At 39.2% G+C, this 18,963-nt stretch overlaps 2 protein-coding genes across 2 annotated transcripts; one reads left to right on the top strand and one right to left on the bottom strand.

Moving 5' to 3' along the window:
* Positions 1–268: 268 nt before the first annotated feature.
* Positions 269–6,460, bottom strand: ctbs (chitobiase, di-N-acetyl-). The gene is made up of 7 exons (XM_034146827.1): positions 6,279–6,460; positions 3,974–4,112; positions 3,555–3,763; positions 3,267–3,438; positions 3,070–3,167; positions 2,022–2,183; positions 269–1,080 (listed from the first exon to the last, which is right to left on the bottom strand). The coding sequence occupies exons 1-7, from the start codon at positions 6,390–6,392 to the stop codon at positions 892–894; spliced, it is 1,083 nt and encodes a 360-aa protein (XP_034002718.1). The 5' UTR covers positions 6,393–6,460; the 3' UTR covers positions 269–891.
* Positions 6,461–8,353: 1,893 nt separating this feature from the next.
* LOC117495550 (vitellogenin-2-like) lies at positions 8,354–16,993 on the top strand. Its single transcript, XM_034146830.1, has 34 exons — positions 8,354–8,393; positions 8,666–8,686; positions 8,806–8,957; positions 9,076–9,327; positions 9,411–9,572; positions 9,662–9,810; positions 9,920–10,070; positions 10,162–10,319; positions 10,400–10,565; positions 10,655–10,780; positions 10,869–11,087; positions 11,178–11,395; positions 11,479–11,576; positions 11,661–11,785; positions 11,889–11,990; positions 12,103–12,222; positions 12,315–12,501; positions 12,586–12,679; positions 12,801–12,986; positions 13,073–13,180; positions 13,321–13,511; positions 13,598–13,956; positions 14,043–14,087; positions 14,168–14,233; positions 14,324–14,530; positions 14,612–14,754; positions 14,907–15,045; positions 15,153–15,282; positions 15,377–15,560; positions 15,668–15,762; positions 15,865–15,959; positions 16,041–16,206; positions 16,521–16,682; positions 16,770–16,993. The coding sequence occupies exons 1-34, from the start codon at positions 8,354–8,356 to the stop codon at positions 16,880–16,882; spliced, it is 4,929 nt and encodes a 1,642-aa protein (XP_034002721.1). The 3' UTR covers positions 16,883–16,993.
* Positions 16,994–18,963: the final 1,970 nt, after the last annotated feature.

The following is an 18,963-nucleotide window of genomic DNA, read 5'->3' as shown; positions in this document are numbered from 1 at the left end:
CCGGTCTCAACGCTGTATGTGTCCGTCAGGAAACACGCTGTTTACAAACAGTTCCAGCAAACATCCACTGATAAACTGCGATGTTAACAATCTCATGATAACCTCATATTTTTTTAACTTAGGATCATACCTGTGATTAGTCTAGAGAAAGGTAAATGTGTGCATTTTATTATAAAGTTGTGTATATTTACAGACTGTTGCAAAAACTAAGAAGCTTATAAACATCAGGTTTAAAACTAAAAGAGCTTTACAAAAAAGTAACACAATGAAAGATGTTTGGAGTTTTATTTGAGTTATTAATTTACATTTTTTGTCTAAGAGATGCTGATTTGAAACCGTTGTTACATACAGTTACGGCATTTCCTGTTTCTGCCGGAGAGAGGGGAGTTTGTCCCAAAGCTTGCCGCTGTATTTACTCCCTCCATCTGACAGGAGGGAGCCTCATTCAGCTGCGAGTGTGGCTACAGACGGAGTTCACTCCGTCACGGAGGGGTAGGGTTGAGGGAGTGGTTTGGGATTGGGCCTAACTTACAGAATTATCAGAACATGTTTTATTGATCATAAGCATAAAGCAATAAAAAAGTGCAGGAATCTGAGTAAGCTCAATATCATAAAATCTAAAATACTGTTTGTGTCACATTGAAAAGATCGGTTGTCTTTTCTTTTCTTCCAAGAATCAGTTATTTCAGTTTGCACAGAGGAATGTCTGCCGTGTAACTACATTCAATGACAACACCAATAAAAGCCACAATAACCTCTGAAGTGCAAGTATGCATCCCTGAATAGAGGGAAGCCCCACCCCATTACTGCCACAAAGGGTTATATTGACCTAGCAACAAACAGGAGGGGTGATGTACATTTCTGCAACCGTGTCAAGTGTATCCAAGCTTCTTAGCATCCTAAGAGAGAATTCCACATCACTGCGGTCTGCTGCCTGGCGACCGGTTCATCGCTGTAGTCCAAGATGTTTCCGTTCCACATGCCAATGCCCCTCAAACCTTTGGATTTCACCGCCTCCGCCTTGGGACAAATACTCTGTGGGTCGTCATACCAAACCTGATGGATCTGCCCTTCCTGGTCCTAAAGGAGAACAAGAATCCTGAGGTTAACATAATACGTTTTCATTTCAACGTTTCCATATCCTCATCCCGACTTTGAGTAATAACATGTTGAACCAGTGTTAAACTTCCACTTACATTAACTATAAATTGACTTTAAGATAGCACAACTGAAAAGTCTCAGTTTATGATAACTCCTTGTATCAATGAATAAAACAGATAGATGAAGTGGTAACATAGCACAAGAAATGTATTACAAATATTAGGTCAAAGTCATATTTTTTATAAAAGAGGGCTAGAAACACAAGCCTGTTTCCTATTCAAAAGAATTGATGATATATATAAATATAAATAAAAAACCTTGTTGTTAGGATAGTATATTTTCATTCCTTTTGTTATACTTATTATAATTTACATTTTGTGTTATGTAATACATAATGAACACCAACTACATAATGTATTACCTGATAAAATGGAGGTTAAGTCTGTTTAACACTTTAAGGGCCTCTATTTTGCATTTATTGTATACTGTATTATTAACTTTAAGTACTCTTTAAGGTCCTGCGGAAACACAGCTAGAAGTACAGATGATGGACAATAAATAAGATGCACCATCTTATAATGATTTGTATAAAAGCCAACAAGAAGTCAGGAATGTTTTATGGCTAAGGGGTGATTTGTTTTGTTTGGGAAGTGACACTGTGGGAGCTCGGTCGGACGCCAGCCCTCTGGACAAACAGACTGGAAAAACCATGCCTGAAATCCCTGCCTGACTTGTGAAGTCGTAACTTATCAGGAATAAAAGAGCAGCAGTCAGACGAGTCGGGACCACACAGAGAGACAAACCATGAAATTGGCACCTACTTTGCTAACTACTAAAATATCTAACCCAAACATAGCTTTACATCTTTGAGCAAATTAAATAAGAATTCAAAGTTAAAATATATAATAAAGACAACGCACCTTGTAATTGAAGTATGGAGCTTTCTGCTTGTCGTCCCAGAGCCTGCCGGACAAAGAGCCGTTGACCTGCGTCATGATCCACTTGTATGTCTTCTGTGTTCCTGCTGCATCACTGCAGGGGGCTCCACGGAAAGGCACTTTCATTAATGAACAAACTCCCTCCTGGTATGGGTAAAGACATTAAGAGATATCTGTGATTGCATCTTAGAAAGAACAACTTCTATATACTCAAACATTACAATAAGTATAAATAAATGATTGAAGTAGAATCCTTAAGAAAACGGTATTTGTTTTCGCTATATTCATAATATGAGACAGCCTATTTCAAGGGGAAACTGAGCGATTACATCCATCTTTACCCTTTTAATAAGCCACCCCACTCAGTTGAAAAAAGTCATTTTGAAGTAATGTACATGTGGGTGTTTGAAGTTGGGTATTATTATTATTACCCGTGTTACTTTCTCCAAACAACTCAAATTATCCCTTTATAGTTTTTGGACAACAATGAAGGGAACAAATATATCAGGCTTTGGCTACACAGGCACTACTTGGAAGTAGAATCAATTCATGGTAATTATAGGTATTTTATGGGATTTGTTGACACTAAAACAAGAATGAGGGACTACAGCCACAGCGGCACTGTGATGATAAACATCCGTGCTTAGTGCTAACGTGCAAACCACATCAATGATGAAAACTTCCTCACAATTATAATGCTAAATGAGGCTGATCATAAGTGGTATTCGACACATGTATTTTTCCGACCAGAAGATGGGGCTAGATACAAAGTTAAAGGATCACCATACTTGGACATGAAAGTCTTTGTCGAATGTCACTGAAATCCGTCCAAAGTTGTGAAGACATTTCACTTAAAACCAACTGTTCTGATCTCACGATGGCTGTAGTGGAAAAGTAAGATTATCTCCAAAGTGATTCATCCATTGGGTACCATGGATATTTGTATCATATTTTATACCAGACCTCAATAAACTAAAACATAACCCAAGTTTTTTATATTTATCTTTTAAATAAACATACTGTATCTTACCTGGGAAAAGTTAAGGCATGGGTAGTCATAGCCGTACCATGGCACTCCCATCACTAGCTTCTTTGGATTGATTTTTAGACTCAAAAACTGGTCATAACCTTAAAATAAACATAACAGGCATAAGGTGGTGATGAGTAGTTGACTGCATTGACAAGCTGATTTATTCTCATTCATAACGTAAAAACTGGACAACAAACCATTCAGTGTTTGAGAGAGTGGGGCATTTGCCATTGCAATACAGTCCCCCATGATCTGGCTCTGTTCATCATAGGACATCACAAACAGCAGGTCGCAGGACTCAGCGATGGCAATGTAATCATAGCAGCGCTTGTCGATACAATTTGGTGACCAGGCAACATCAAATGAGACCTTGAGATAAGGAATAAGATTCATTTAAAGAAGCCACTAGGTCAAATGAATAAAGCATAGAGTTAAACCAAACTACATGTTTTTATGGTGACATTTGTTGAAAACATTGTGTTCACCTGGGAACCTGGGATCTCCCTGTGGAAGGCCTCAGTGGTCCCTTTGACCAGGTCTGTCAAAGCACGGTACTCTGACGACCCCTCGTCCATGGCCTGCTCGATGTCAATGTTGATCCCATCCATGAATTGACTCTTTGCTAGGTTCACTTTCTCTGTTATCCACGCCGTCCTGTTGTCTTGGTCCACAATGTAGGGTAGGTGAACGTCACCTTTTCAAACAAACAAAGAGAAAGATGGACATCATTATGAGGACAATATGGCCATGAACTTTTAACAGTTCAAGAAGTAGCATCAAAGATTACCAAAAGTTTGAGGTTGCTTATAACACTGACTGGATGAATTTAACAAATATCAATGAAATGATTTTTCCCCCTTTTCCAATCTATCTCTTTAATAAAGGCAAAAAGCCCAAATTCTACCTTTAAGTACAAGCCGCGCTCCTTTGGAGTGAGCGTAACACATGAGTTCAGCATCATATTTTCCAAATGCTGCCACTGTCGTCACCATACTCCAGTTGTAGGACTTCCATGTCTTTCCACCAACGTCAAACACATACACCTGAAAACACACAGACCACACAGACTCATGACTGGAAGAGTAACTGCTGCTTTTACATACATTTAATGTCCCACTTTCACAGCATTTTGTTGTTTGTTTATTCATACATCTCCATGTTTGACACTGTGATTTCAGTCTCTTACTTCTCTTTATCTTAACACAGTAAAGGTTCTCAAACTATAAGAAACAGGCCGGCCTGAATTATGATAGCTGCAACCTTTTTTTGAATTGCCAATTCATGTATGGATTGTTGATTATAAATGACTCATTAAGTCTAGCCTGAATTTGTCCATCACAGGTTACCAGAGCCCAAGCTGATATTTTAAAACTAAAGTCTGACATGGTCTGGATTGTATAATAGTGAAATTCAGGCAATGTGTGGTACTTGACAGTAGGCTAAAAAAACACTAGTTGATGTTGAAAATGGCTATTTTTCTGGTGACTGACCAATAGGCTACTTTCAGATAAAATCACATCCCTTCTACCCGAGTTAGGTCAGTATTGCTGCATGGGTGCACTGTGGTCTCAAAAACATAACAAATACAAGTCTCCTTTAATAATAAAAGGCAGACTAGGGTTTGTGCAAAATGTAAATGCCTTAATTTAAAATAGCTAAATGTACTAATTACAATCATTAGAAGAGTAAAAAGCTAATGTCTAAGGCACAGTAAGTCATACCAGTGAGTGACACTATCAGGGCTCTAGCACAAAACTGGAATGCAGTTGTTATTGAGGTTATTAATTACCCCTGTATTCCTCAAGTATAATGTTCTTCTGTGAGAAAGGTCTTTAATAATATATAAATATTGAACATTAAGTATTGTACAATTACAAAATTAGTCTTTAAATTAACACTTTGATATGTGAGTTTCTAAGCATGAGTCACCTCACAGAAGTCCAAGAGGCCCAAGAGGCCACTCTTTCTCAAATATCACACAACCATTAAACAAACACAGCCAGGCTGGTTAGATAAAGAGGAACAGCAGTCCCAATCTGAAACTTATAACAGAAAGCACAGTAGACAAGTTCAGCTAATATTGTGTATAGCCATGCATGCCATTCACTCACAACACTGTTCACTGCTATCTCTTTTTCATGTAACTTTTAAAGCACCTTATCATAAGATGGCTATTTAAAAAAAATAGCAAAACCAAGAGTTCTAATTTTTTTAATTTTTTTTTTACTTTATGTATGTCTATTATAGGCTGTGATAGGTAGTGGTGGTCTAATGGATAGTGAGGTGGGCTGAAGATTGGAAGGTTGTGAGTTCAAATCCCACCTGGAACACCACCACTAGTGTGCCCTTGAGTAAGGCCCTTAGTTACTCCAGGGAAAATGTCCCTGTAATTGGTAATTGTAAGTCGCTTTGGATAAAAGCGTCAGCTAAATGAAATGTAATAATGATAAATTCATACTTGAATATGCCAGTTTAATACTCAATATGCAAAGCAAAACAAATGGATAGTGGAAATGATTTAAAAATGCTATTTGGTGTACCAAATACGTTGATGCTACACGTCAATAAAGTTATAATAAACATATTAAAATACATTTTGATCACTGACGTGTCTTGAATTAATTTTACATAAACATTTTAATAGATTTATTTTATAAAGCGACTCCAAATCCATATCAGAAATGACTACTACACCTGACAAATAAGAAACACCCCTTTGTTATTGGATTTACAGTGCTTATTTTATTTTATATGATAAATAAATCATCAGCTGTTTTTACTACTTGAGTATTTCAATATTTCAATCCATGTAATGTGACCTAAGGCCTTCAAATCAATGCAGAATTGTATTACTACACTAGGTATGATGACACACCTCTTTTTCGTGGATTTGAGAGTACTCTCTATTTTATATAATATAAAGAAAATGTAGTTTTTTTTAGAAACTTAGTGAATGTCTGTCGAGTACCCAACCTAGAACTAACTTCAATTACATTAAATACACCTAATTTCAGTTATCGATAAGCAACTATGGTCTTGTTTTGACCAGATTTGCCTTTCTCTGATTATCTCTTTAGTAATGTGCTATTGGTTTGTAGCCGCTCTAAAGTTATTAACAGTATATTTAAATCCAGAATTATCAGTGATGTGCTGCAGGTGGATGTTGAACACCAGTTTATGTCACTGACAGACGTGAACTACCGAACTACCTCAAAGTCTCTCTCGTCCCGGATCTGTTCACAGAGCTCCGGTCTCTCACACGGACACACGGTAGCTCTGCAGACCAGGAATATCGACGATGAAAACAGGAGAAAGTAAAACATTTTCGCAGCAGGAGGAAGTTGAAGTCGGCCCAGATCACCCGGAGTTTTAACTGTAAACAAATCACGAGTTCAATGAATCACTGCTGTACGGAGGCTGACATGGTACAAACTTCATACAGTTAATTTACACAGCGACATTGATAGTAGGCCTCACCAAACATGTAAGGTTTTCAATTCGATTTTAACCATAATTACAATATAGTTATACATTTTAGTTATTTAGCATGATTTGAAAAACATATTAAAAACAACAATTTGACCACACAGGGTCTAACATCAGTTGGGTGTAGAGTAACAAAGTAGATACTCAAGTACTTTACTTAAGGACAATTGTGAGGTTATCGTAGGCCTACTTACCTTGAGCATTTCAATGTTTTACTACTTTGTACTTCTACCCCACTACATTCAGAGGTTAATCGTGTCCCTTAAGTTACTTTGCAGATTGTGTTTAATAATTTGCAATATAATCAACACTTAAATAAGACTTTAGCTTATTACTTATTACCAGATATCCAGTGTATTCCTACACTCTGGTACTTCCACTTTTACTTAAGTACAAGCTCTAAGTACTTCTTCCCCATCTGTTAACAATGTTCCTCTCAAATCAATGCAGACTAGAAGGCCTATTTACTACACTAGACAAGTAGGACACAACTTCTTTGGATTTGTAACCAGACCTATAATAAGATTGCACTTTTAAGTGTTTTTCAGTGTTTGAATAATCATAGAAAAACATACCAAAAACTTGACAAAACAGGGGTCTTACAATGCTCTTTTATATATAAATATTCCTATGAAAATTCTGCTGTTTTATACTGAAAAGTCTTGATTTAAAAAAATCATTTTATAATTTGACCCACCTCTTTTTAATGAACTTTAGTCCACCTTCTATTTTACAGTATAAATAAACATAATACAATATTCAAGGTTATTCAAGGTTGTTATATTACATTCATTTTATTAAAACAAGAACGATTTGATAACAAAATTGTTTCCAAACAACAATCATACAAATAATGTATTTAAATATGCAATATATTACCATCACTTTTTTTGTTGATGCAATTATTTACAAAGCAGTCGCTTTAGATACATGTTTTGTTTTATGATGTATGATACTGTACATTAAGGCCTGAATAATTAGCAGAACATCTTAATTTACTCCATACATGTAATTGTTTTAAATAAAATCTGCCCATGCCTTATATCTAATTAATATGCATGTTTCCAAAAGACTAAATGCCTGTAAAAAAAAAATAGGGAAAATAAACCAAATTAATAACATGTTTTAACTATACAGGCTGGTTATGAGTTTGATTTTAATTTGGGTGTATAATTAATTTATAATATCTTGCAAGCTGAGTAAACAAATGGTGGATTTTTGTTTCGAGAGTCAACAGTTACTGGACCGGGCTGATAGGAGTGTGATGAAATTGCAGGGCACAATGACATTTTATACAAGACTGACATTTATGCAACCAAAGCCATTTAAAAAAAGCATTCTACAATAATCTTTTATTTATCAATATTAATAATTTATGTGATTTTAAGTCATTAGATGATTACGTTTAATTTAAGCTCTTTATTTAATAAAACATATAAGAAAACATGTAAATTACATTTTAGTGAAATGTAACGATTTATGTATTAAAATCATAGATTCAAATGTGTGATACCATAAAATAGTATAAAACAGCTTTAAATGTTTTCTGTTAAAATGTATTCTTCGGATTTTGGTCATCAAGCAGTTTGTTCCAGGCAGTCAGGTCAAAACAACTTGTTTCGTGACATTTTCCATTTGTGTCACCCTCACTTTGTTTAGTTTTCATGGTCAGGGCAAGGTAACATTAATGACAATCAAGCTGATATTTAGTTAATGATACATTTCGAGTTTGGCCCACAGTCAGCAAAACTGCCTTTAAAAGGAAGCCTCTGTTAGCAGTAACTCACATTCACTAACCATGAAGGTCCTTGTGTTTGCCTTAACTGTGGCTCTTGCCGGTGAGTAAATGTCTATTTAAAATGTAATCAACTAAGATTCAAATTTAAATTGAATGTCATTTCTGAAAATGTTGCCTTTTGTTTAGATGCCCTGATGAGTACATTGTAGCAATTCTCCACTGATATTGTTCTTTATTAGGATAAAAATAAGAAAAAAACTAAACATTTTACAGAACTTTACACTTGTTGAAAGTGTATACTTGTTGTTTTTTAACCAATGGTAAAGCAGAAAAATAGACACAAAAATATCATTTTTTCTCCTTTTTCGCTAGCTGGTCACCAAGTGAACTTTGGTAAGTTGCGTTCTTTCTTTCCTTTTAGAATTCTGTTGTATAAAAATACAAAGTCTCTATTTCTTAACTGTTGAAGTAAAAATGCAATCTCTAATTGGTTTTCTGGTCTGTCATTACAGTTCCAGAGTTGGCCACAGGGAAGACCTACGTCTTCAAATATGAAGCCCTTGTTATGGGGGGATTGCCTGAGCAGGGTCTAGCACGGGCTGGAGTGAAAGTGCTTAGCAAAGTTATGATCAGTGCATTGTCTGCCAACACCTTCATTCTGAAGGTAACAACCAATTCAATGTTAAAGAACAATTTCATTATTATGTATAACGTATGCACCAGAAGAATGATTTTCCAATCCAATGCTCACAATGTATTCAAACTGTCTCTCTCCTTTACAGCTTGAAGACCCTGAAATATTTGAGTACAGTGGCATCTGGCCGAAAGACTCTTTCATCCCAGCCACCAAGCTCACCTCAGCCCTGGCTGCTCAGCTCTTGACACCCATCAAGTTTGAGTATGTCAACGGTGTTGTCGGCAAACTCTTTGCACCAGCTGGTATCTCTACCACTGTGCTGAATTTCCACAGAGGAATCCTCAACATCTTCCAGCTGAATGTCAAGAAGACGCAGAATGTCTATGAGCTGCAAGAGGTACTGATATCTAATTTTCATAAAGTTAAAGTTAACAAAATGAAAGAATACCAAAACTGATAAGCTGATTTTGTTGCCACTAGCTTGGTGTACAGGGTGTGTGCAAGACCCACTACGTCATCAGTGAGGACGCAAAGGCCGAGCGCATCCTGTTGACCAAGACTAAGGACCTGAACAACTGCCAGGAGAGAATCATTAAGGATATCGGCTTGGCATACACAGAGAGATGCCCTGAGTGTGAGGCTGTAAGTGCACTTTTCCCACTGGCTTCATACTCTCTACTACACTCATGTACAATGCTGGTGTGATGACGTTGTGCTTCTTTTGAATGCAGAGAGCAAAGACCCTGAAGGGAACCGCTGCTTTTAACTACGTCCTGAAGCCATCAGCCACAGGTGCTCACATCTTGGAGGCAACCGTTACAGAGCTCATCCAGTACTCACCCATCAACATCTTTAATGGCGCTGCCCAGATGGCGTCAAAGTATGCGTTTTAATGAAAGAAAAATTAATGCAATTAAAGTGTTTACCACACTATCCTCCTCGAAAAGAGCCACAATGCATGTTGATGGGGTGATTATATATATTTATAGGCAAAATCTGACCTTCTTGGAGGCCACGAAGACCCCAGTGGAGCCCATCAGAGCTGAATATCTTCACAGTGGATCCCTGAAGTACGAGTTTGGCAGTGAGCTTCTCCAGATACCCATCCAGCTTTTGAGGATCAGCAATGTTGAGGCTCAGGTACTCCAGGAAATATTCCACCTTTTCAAATGTTGTTGAAATGATCCTGTAGCAACAAATTGAAGATAGGAAATCTTTTTTTTTCTGACAGATTGTTGAGGTTCTGCACCACCTGGTTACCTTCAATGTTGCCAAGGTGCACGAAGATGCCCCTCTGAAGTTCATTGAACTAATCCAGCTGCTGCGTGTGGCCAGAACTGAGAGCATTGAGGTCCTCTGGACTCAATACAAAAATAGAGCCGATTACAGGTAACTATCATTTAGAGAAGAGACATTAAAATAAAAACAACGTGCGGTGGAAAATATATTGATATCATTATTTTCCCCAGACACTGGATCCTGAATGCCGTCCCTGCCATTGGTACTCATGTTACTCTGAAGTTCACCAAGGAGAAGTTCCTTGCTGGAGAGCTGACTATTTCCGAAGTTTCTCAAGCCCTGCTGGCCTCTGTTCACATGGTCACAGCAGACCTCGAAGCCATCAAGCTGGCCGAGGCAGGTCAACGTTTAAGTTTTTATTTTGTATTTGTAGTGATGTGAGTACTGGGACGTATAATCACTTATTTATTTACACCACTATTCAGGGCTTGGCTATGAACGCTAAGATCCAAGAAAACCCAATCCTGCGTGAGATTGCCATGCTTGGATACGGCACCCTTGTTGCTAAATACTGTGCAGAGAACCCAACTTGCCCAGTTGAGCTTGTTAGGGTATGTATTGTATTTTCCCATGTGTAATATATAACTTCAATTGAGTTCAAACATCTGTGATATGAATGTTTTTCTGTCCCTTCCACAGCCGATCCATGAACTCGCCATTCAGGCTGTTGCCAAAGGTGAAATTGAGGAGCTCATCATGACTCTCAAGGTTCTGGGTAACGCTGGACATCCTGGCAGTTTGAAGACAATCATGAAGCTCCTGCCTGGCTTTGGCAGTGCTGCTGCTTCTCTGCCTCTCAGAGTTCACATTGAGGCCGTTCTGGCCCTGAGGAACATGGCTAAGAGGGAGCCCAAGATGGTGAGACTACATTTTCCGCTTCCTTCCATTATTAATAAGAATACAGTGAAAACCAGTTTTATTTATAACGTACATCATCTTTGTGATTAGATCCAAGAAATGGCTATTCAGCTGTTCATGGACAAGGCTCTCCACCCAGAGCTCCGCATGGTCACTGCTATCGTACTCTTTGAGACCAAGATGCCCATGGGTCTGGTGACTACTCTTGCTGATGCCATCCTGAAAGAAACAAATCTGCAGATTGGTAGCTTTGTCTTCTCTTACATGAAGTCCATGACCAAGAGTACCGCTCCTGATCTTGCCTCCGTGTAAGAACATTAAATATGTATTTTGTAGATTTTTTTGTTATGTTAGCACCAATAATCAAATTAATTTTTGTATCTTCTTGCAGTGCTGCCGCCTGTAACGTTGCTGTGAAGATCCTCAACCCCAAATTCGGAAGACTGAGCTACCGCTACAGCAAAGCCCTCTATGCAGATACCTACCAGAGTAAGTTGATAACAGGATAATAATTTGCCGTCAGAGATTTAAGAAAAATACGTTATTTGATGGTTTTCTTACTTTGCCCTGCAGGCCCCTGGATGATTGGTGCCGCTGCCAGCGCCTTCTATGTTAATGATGCTGCAACTCTGTTGCCAAGAGCCATTGTGGCCAAAGCTCGCACCTACTTTGCAGGAGCTTATGCTGATGTTCTTGAGGTATAACAAATATGTCTTACATCACTAGTTAACACAACAAAAGGCTAATTTATTTAGCATGTGCTTAAAAAAATACTAAGGCTTTACATTTTGTTTTTCTCAGGTTGGAGTGAGAACTGAGGGAGTGCAAGAGGCCCTTCTGAAAATCAAGGATGTTCCTGCGAACGCTGACAGGATGACCAAGATGAAACGCGTTATGAAGGCTGTACGTTTAACAGATCACACTGAACAATTTTTTTAAATTATTACAAATTATGATTGCATTTTATTAAGAGAAGTATTATACTCTGTTGAATTGTACCTTTTCCTTTACACAGCTTTCTGATTGGAGGGCTCAGCCTTCCAGCCAGCCCCTGGCCTCCATCTATGTGAAGTTCTTCGGACAGGAAATGGCATTTGTCAACCTTAACAAAGCCATTGTTGATCAGGTTATCGAGGTAATGCATATTTTACTGTACACATGACTGCTTAGTAATAAATGTATTATGAACTTAATATCTAATGTCTTACGACAATGTTGTGTTGACAGCTCGCTAATGCACCAGCAATTCAGACTGCTGGCAGGAAGGCTTTGGATGTTCTGCTGGGAGGTTTCGCTCTGCATTACGCTAAACCAATGCTGGTTGCTGAGGTTCGTCGCATCTTTCCCACCGCAGTTGGTCTGCCAATGGAGCTCGCTTTCTATACTGCTGCCGTGGCTGCTGCATCTGTTGAATGTAAGTTGCAGTTGTTCAGCTTAACCGTTGCTGATTTGGGAAAATTATTCATACTGATACAGAACATTTTTGGTTTTCTTCCAGTCGAAGCAACTGTGTCACCACCTCTGCCTGCGAACTTCCATGTTTCCCAGCTTCTGAAGTCCGACATCAACATCAGGGCTGCCATTACTCCAAGGTAATCCACGTGTTGCTTACTTGAGCAATGATTAAGACTTTTCTCATCACTTTTACTATGAAAAATAAATGTATTCGTGAAGACTACCCTTAAAATCAATAATATGTTCTGTCCCTTGCAGCGTTTCCATGCATACCTACGCAGTTATGGGAGTGAACACTGCTTTCATCCAGGCTGCCCTGCTCTCAAGAGCAAGAGTACACACCGTCATTCCCGCAAAAGTTGAATTAAGAATGGACATGATTAAGGGTAACTTCAAGCTTGACCTTCTGCCGGTTAAGGGCATCGACAAGATTGCTTCTGCAATGTAAGTATTTGTCCTTGCTTAAAGTCACAAGTATCACCCAGTTCTGAATAATAATTTTTTTAACTATATATTTTCTTCTTCAAAAGTGTTGAGACTTATGCTGTTGCAAGAAACGTGGAAGACCTCGCAGCCGCCAAAATGACACCAATGATCCCAGCTGCAGCACAGATGCCAAGCGAGACTTTCTCTTCAAAGATTTCAAAAATGGCATCCTCTCTGGCTGACAGCATGGTGAGCTTGATTTACTGACCACCATTTCCAGCACTAGCATTTACTCTGTAATTAATCTGGTGCCCTCTGTTTTACAGTCAGCATCATCTGAAATCATTCCCGTTGATCTGACAAGTAAAATGGCCAGCCAACTGAACCTCCCCAAGCCCTTCGAGAAGAAACTGTGCGCCGAAATTAAAACCTTCGGAATCAAGGCATGCACTGAGATCAAATCTCGCAATGCTCTCTTCATCAAATCCTGCCCACTATACGCCATGATCGGAAAACATGCTGTCACCGTTGAGGTTGCTCCAGGCAAGTGACATGGATAACAACAAAATTCCAGTATTTTGAAGAAGTTTATAAAAAGGTAACATATGTAATTATCAATTTTGTTGCAGCTGAAGGACCAGTCATCGAGAAGATTGAAATTGAGATTCAGGTTGGAGAAAAAGCAGCAGAAAAGATCATCAAAGTGATTAACATGAGCGAGGAAGAGGAAGTTATCGAGGACAAGAACGTCCTGATGAAACTGAGGAAAATCTTGGTTCCTGGTCTGACGAACAGGTCATCATCTTCATCCAGCTCCAGCAGCTCTCGTTCAAGCCTTTCATCATCTGCTTCATCTAACTCTTCATCCAAGTCTTCCTCCAGTTCCTCCTCTGAACGCAAGAGCAAGATGGTGGACCTTCTCTCTCTACTCATCAGGGCATTAAAGAGACAGAGCAGTTCCTCCAGCCAGTCCAACTCCTTGTCTAAGGTAAGTTGGCTTTACCTATGAACATATACAATACAGCACGTTTAAAAAAAAGTATGTGCAGGAATGATTCTATTTGTCTATTGCAGCAACAACTGAATGAGATGAAGTTTATCAAGAACCATGTCCATCAGGTAATTATCAGATTAATGAGACAGAGACATTGTGTATGTCAAGTCTTAGTATGCTTAATGTATGGTTTCTTTGTTTGCAGCATGCCCTCTCCACTGCTCGTGCCAGCAAGAGCAGTGCCTCCAGCTTCGAGTCCATCTACAATAAGGTAAGTCAACAGACCAAGCCATTCCAAACTTGTTTTTGGTTTGATATACTTAAACTTTCGTTAATATCAATATCTTGTTTGCACTTTAAGGCCAAGTACCTCGCTAACGCCGTCGCTCCTGCTGTGACCATCCTCATCCGCGCTGTGAGAGCCGACCACAAGGTTCAGGGATACCAGATCACAGTTTACTTTGACAGAGCTACCGACAGACTTCAGGTCATTTTTGCCAACCTTGCTGAGGAGGACCACTACAGAATCTGTGCTGACGGTGTCATGCTGAGCAAAAACAAGCTGATGGTAAACACATTGATTTTATGATTAGGCAATAGTTGTGTGATGCATGAGATTTTAACTCGTTGATTTAAAAAATCCTCCTAGGCCAAGGTTGCCTGGGGCATTGAGTGCAAAGAGTACGGAACTGAGATCACAGCTGAGACTGGTGTTGTCGGTAAAAATCCTGCAGTCAGCGTGAAGGTTACCTGGGAGAAACTTCCAAAGAGCTTGAAGTGCTACGCAAAGGAGTAAGTCTCACACTTATGCAGATTTCAAACATTTTAAAAACAGAGTAATGAGTTCCTACGTACTCTGGGAAACTTTATTTGAAATGCAACATTTCAACTTCATTACATTGTTTACTTAAACACGAAAATAACCATAATCTTTATGCTTATAGGATCTCTGAGTACATCTACTGCATTGCTAAGGAATACGGAATAAACCTGGACAAGACCACAAATATTGCCAATGAGATTAAACTGTCTGTGGCTGTTGCTTCTGAGAAAAGCCTGAATATTGTGATGAAGACACCAAAGGTTCAACTTTTATTGCCCATCATTCACACAAAACACTTTTTTGAATCATATTTTGCCTCCCAGTTTGTATGAAAACACTAAATCGCTTTGTTGTTTTTTTATTACAGATGACAGTCTACAAACTTGGCGTGAGTCTCCCTTTTTCTCTGCCAATTGGAAACACCGCTGCTGAGCTGGAACCCTACGAGGACGACTTGCCTGAGCAGATCTCTTACATTTTCGCCAAGGCTAACGCAGGTGAAAATATTTTGAAGAACAGGTTTAACTGAATAGCCAGACTGATCAGTGAAAAGCTAACTTGCTGTTTTATCTTTTCTTCCGGCTCCTCCAGATGAGTGCACCTTAGTCAAGGACAGACTGGTCACATTCAACAACAGGAGATACAAGATGGAGATGCCACTCTCTTGCTACCAGGTTTTGGCTCAGGATTGCACCTCAGAACTTAAATTCATTGTTCTGCTGAAGAGGGATCAAGCACAGGGGCAGAACCTGATCAATGTGAAGATCGCAGACATGTGAGGACAACACTCATTTATATCTAAAGTGTAGGATCTGTCCATGTACAAAAAGGCAAGAATACAGCAATGACTGTGAAACATGTATTTCAATTGTCTTCACACAGTGATGTGGACCTGTACCCTAAGGACAACGTTATCATGGTTAAGGTTAACGGAGTAGAAATCCCCATCAGCAACCTGCCATACCAGCATCCCAAAGGTTTGTTTTTATATGGACTCAAATGTAACTGTCATACTAATATTATTACATTTTTTTAAAGTTAAAAATCACATTTATATATGTATTTGCATTCATTTTTAGGCCAAATTCAGATCAGACAGAAAGATCAGGGCGTCGCTCTCCATGCTCCCAGATACGGTCTCCAGGAGGTCTTCCTGGACCAGAACGCACTGAAGGTGATAAAAGATCATCAAGATTAAGATTGATTAATCTCCATACTGTTGAGGGAGGAAACGCTGAACTGTTTATTTCTCCAGGTGAGAGTTGTGGACTGGATGAAGGGACAGGTCTGTGGACTCTGTGGAAGGGCTGACGGAGAAGTCAGACAGGAGTTCCACACACCCAATGAACGCGTGACCAAGGACGCAGTCAGCTACGCTCACTCCTGGGTGGTGGCTGGAATGAGCTGCCGTGATGCCTCTGGTAAAACTCAATGATAATACCTCTATTCCGCCTATCGTATATAATTCAACGATATCTGTTTAGTTCAAACCTCAAAACAATTGTGAAGTTATCCTTCATTTGTAACCTTTATTTTCCTTTTAGTATTCTTGTATCCTTATTATTGTGCAGTTGTATTTCTTGTTCTCGGGTCTCTCTTGAAAAATTACATTAAAATATAAGAATATCATTTAAACTCAGAATGGCAAAATAGCATATTAAGAAATTAATAAAAACTTCTGTAGGTCAACAACATATGTATATTTACAGTGCTTACCTTTTTTAATCTTTTCCAGAGTGTTACATCAAGCTTGAATCTGTGAATCTGGAGAAGCAGGTGATGCTCCATGGCCAGGAATCCAAATGCTACTCTGTTGAGCCCGTGCTGCGCTGCCTGCCCGGCTGCGTGCCAGTGAGGACCACCCTCGTCACTGTTGGATTCCACTGCCTGCCCATTGGTGAGTCTGCAAGAAATCAAAGCTGTCTTACAACATCTTTTTTGATATGTTATGATGCCTAACTACTTTACACTCTCCTCTTTGCAGATTCTAACCTGAACATGTCTGTAAGTCTGAGCAGCATCTACAAGAAGAGTATTGACCTGAGGGAAACAGCAGAAGCCCACCTGGCCTGTCACTGCACTGCTCAGTGCGCTTAATGTTAAAGCCTTCAGTCATATCATGTTTGACTTTTTGTTGTATTATTCATGCAAGTAAATTAAATTACTTTGTTTGAACTGTATTAAATGAATAAATGACGGAAGCATCTATACTGTGTGTTGTCCAAAGTTCTTCTTCAATAAAGCAAACTGAAAGATAATTGATACAGAAGCCCAATGCCAAACCACCCCCTACAACCTACCCCTACACACTACCCCTCCGTTTGCGCGTTCCCGCAGAGGGTCCGCCACATTAAGTGCTGTTCCAAACCAACGAGTGTGGAGGGATAGTGGGTTATCAAGCCCTCAAACAACGAGTCTGCGTCGCACCTAACTTCACCTGCTGCTCCACCTGACAGGAACACTGTGTTTGTCCGTCATGAAACAAGCTGTTTACAAACAGTTCCGTCGAAACATTCACTGATAAACTGCACAACAAGGGCTATTTAATATCTTCATACAGATGTTAACAACTTCATGGTTACCTCGTATTTGTTTAAACTTGTTTAAAATAATTTACTCATGTCTAGTCTAGAAAACGGTAAAAGTTGTGTATATTTACACAGACTTTTGCTAAAAACTAAACGGCTTATTAACATCAGATTTTAAAACAAAAATATGTTTACAAAAAATATATGCCATAAAAGATTTTTAGAGTTTTATTTTTTATATTTGTGATCCAAGAGATGCTGATTTGAAACCATTGTTTCGTATTATGGCATTTCCTGTTTCTGCTGGAGAGAGGGGAGTTCGTCCCAAAGCTTGCAACTGTATTTACATCCTCCATCTGAAAGGAGGGAGCCTCGTTAAGCTACGAGTGTGACTACAGACAGAGTTCACTCCATCATGGGGGGGGAGTGGGTAGGGTGTGGTTTGGAATTGGGTCAGAGAGTTGATTCTTTACTTAGTATTTACACTATACACACCAAAGTATTGGGACACTCCTCTTAATCATTGCATTCAGGTGTTTCATTCAGTCCCATTGCCACAGGTGTATACAATCAAGCACCTAGCTATGCAGTCTGCCTTTACAAACATTTGTGAAAGAATGAGTCATTCTAAATAGCTCACTGAATTTGAACCTGGTACTGTAATAAGATGATACCTTTGCAACAAGTCAGTTCATGACATTTCTTCTCTCCTAGATATTCCACGATCAACTGTAAGTGGTATTATTGCAAAGTGGAAACATTTAGGAACCACAGCAACTCAGCCACGTAAAGTTACAGAGCGGGGTCGCCGAGTGCTGAGGCGCATAGTGCGTAAAAGTTGCCAAAGCTCTGCTGACTCAATAACTGCAGAGTTCCAAACCAGCTCTGGCATTAATATCAGCACCAAAACTGTGCACCGGGAGCTTCATGGCATGGGTTTTCCTGGCCGAGCAGCTGCATGCAAGCCTTACATCACCAAGCACAATGCCAAGCGTTGGATGGAGTTGGGGAAGAACCTTTTATTTTCCAGCATGACAGTGCACAAAGCAAGGTCCATAAAGGCATGGTTGGATGAGTTTGGTGTGGAAGAACTTGACTGGCCCGCACAGAGCCCTGACCTCAGCCCAATTGAACACCTTTGTGATGAACTAGAATGGAGATTGCGAGTCAGGCCCTCTCGTCCAACATCAGTGCCTGACCTCACAAATGCTCTTCTGGATGAATGGGCAAAGATTCCCACAGACAGACTCCACAATCTTGTAGAAAGCCTTCCCAGAAGAGTGGAAGCTGTTATAGCTGCAACTTCATATTAATGCCTAAGAATTTGGAATGGGATCTCATAAAAGCTCCTGTAGATGTAAAGTGTAGGTGGCCCAATCCTTTTGTCTATATAGTGTATATAATATAGGTGAAATAAATATATACATTTCTTAATCAGGCAGCAGCCATTCTCAAAAAAGAAAGAAAGGAAAGCTCTTCCATGCAACCAGTGGCGACTCGTCATTAGGGGCAGGTGGGGCACAGCCCCACCTACAGTCAGCAGAAAATCATTAAAATAATAATTCCAAAAATATGTGTAAAGATATATGTTAAAATATATTTTAAGATCATGTTTAGTAGTCTCTACATTACTGCTTTGGACTGCGTTCT

The sequence above is a fragment of the Trematomus bernacchii genome, unplaced genomic scaffold (genome assembly GCF_902827165.1).
Source record: "Trematomus bernacchii unplaced genomic scaffold, fTreBer1.1, whole genome shotgun sequence".
Taxonomy (NCBI): Eukaryota; Metazoa; Chordata; class Actinopteri; order Perciformes; family Nototheniidae; genus Trematomus; species Trematomus bernacchii.
Note: the sequence above shows the minus strand (reverse complement) of the source record. Positions and strands in the feature narration are given on the sequence as shown.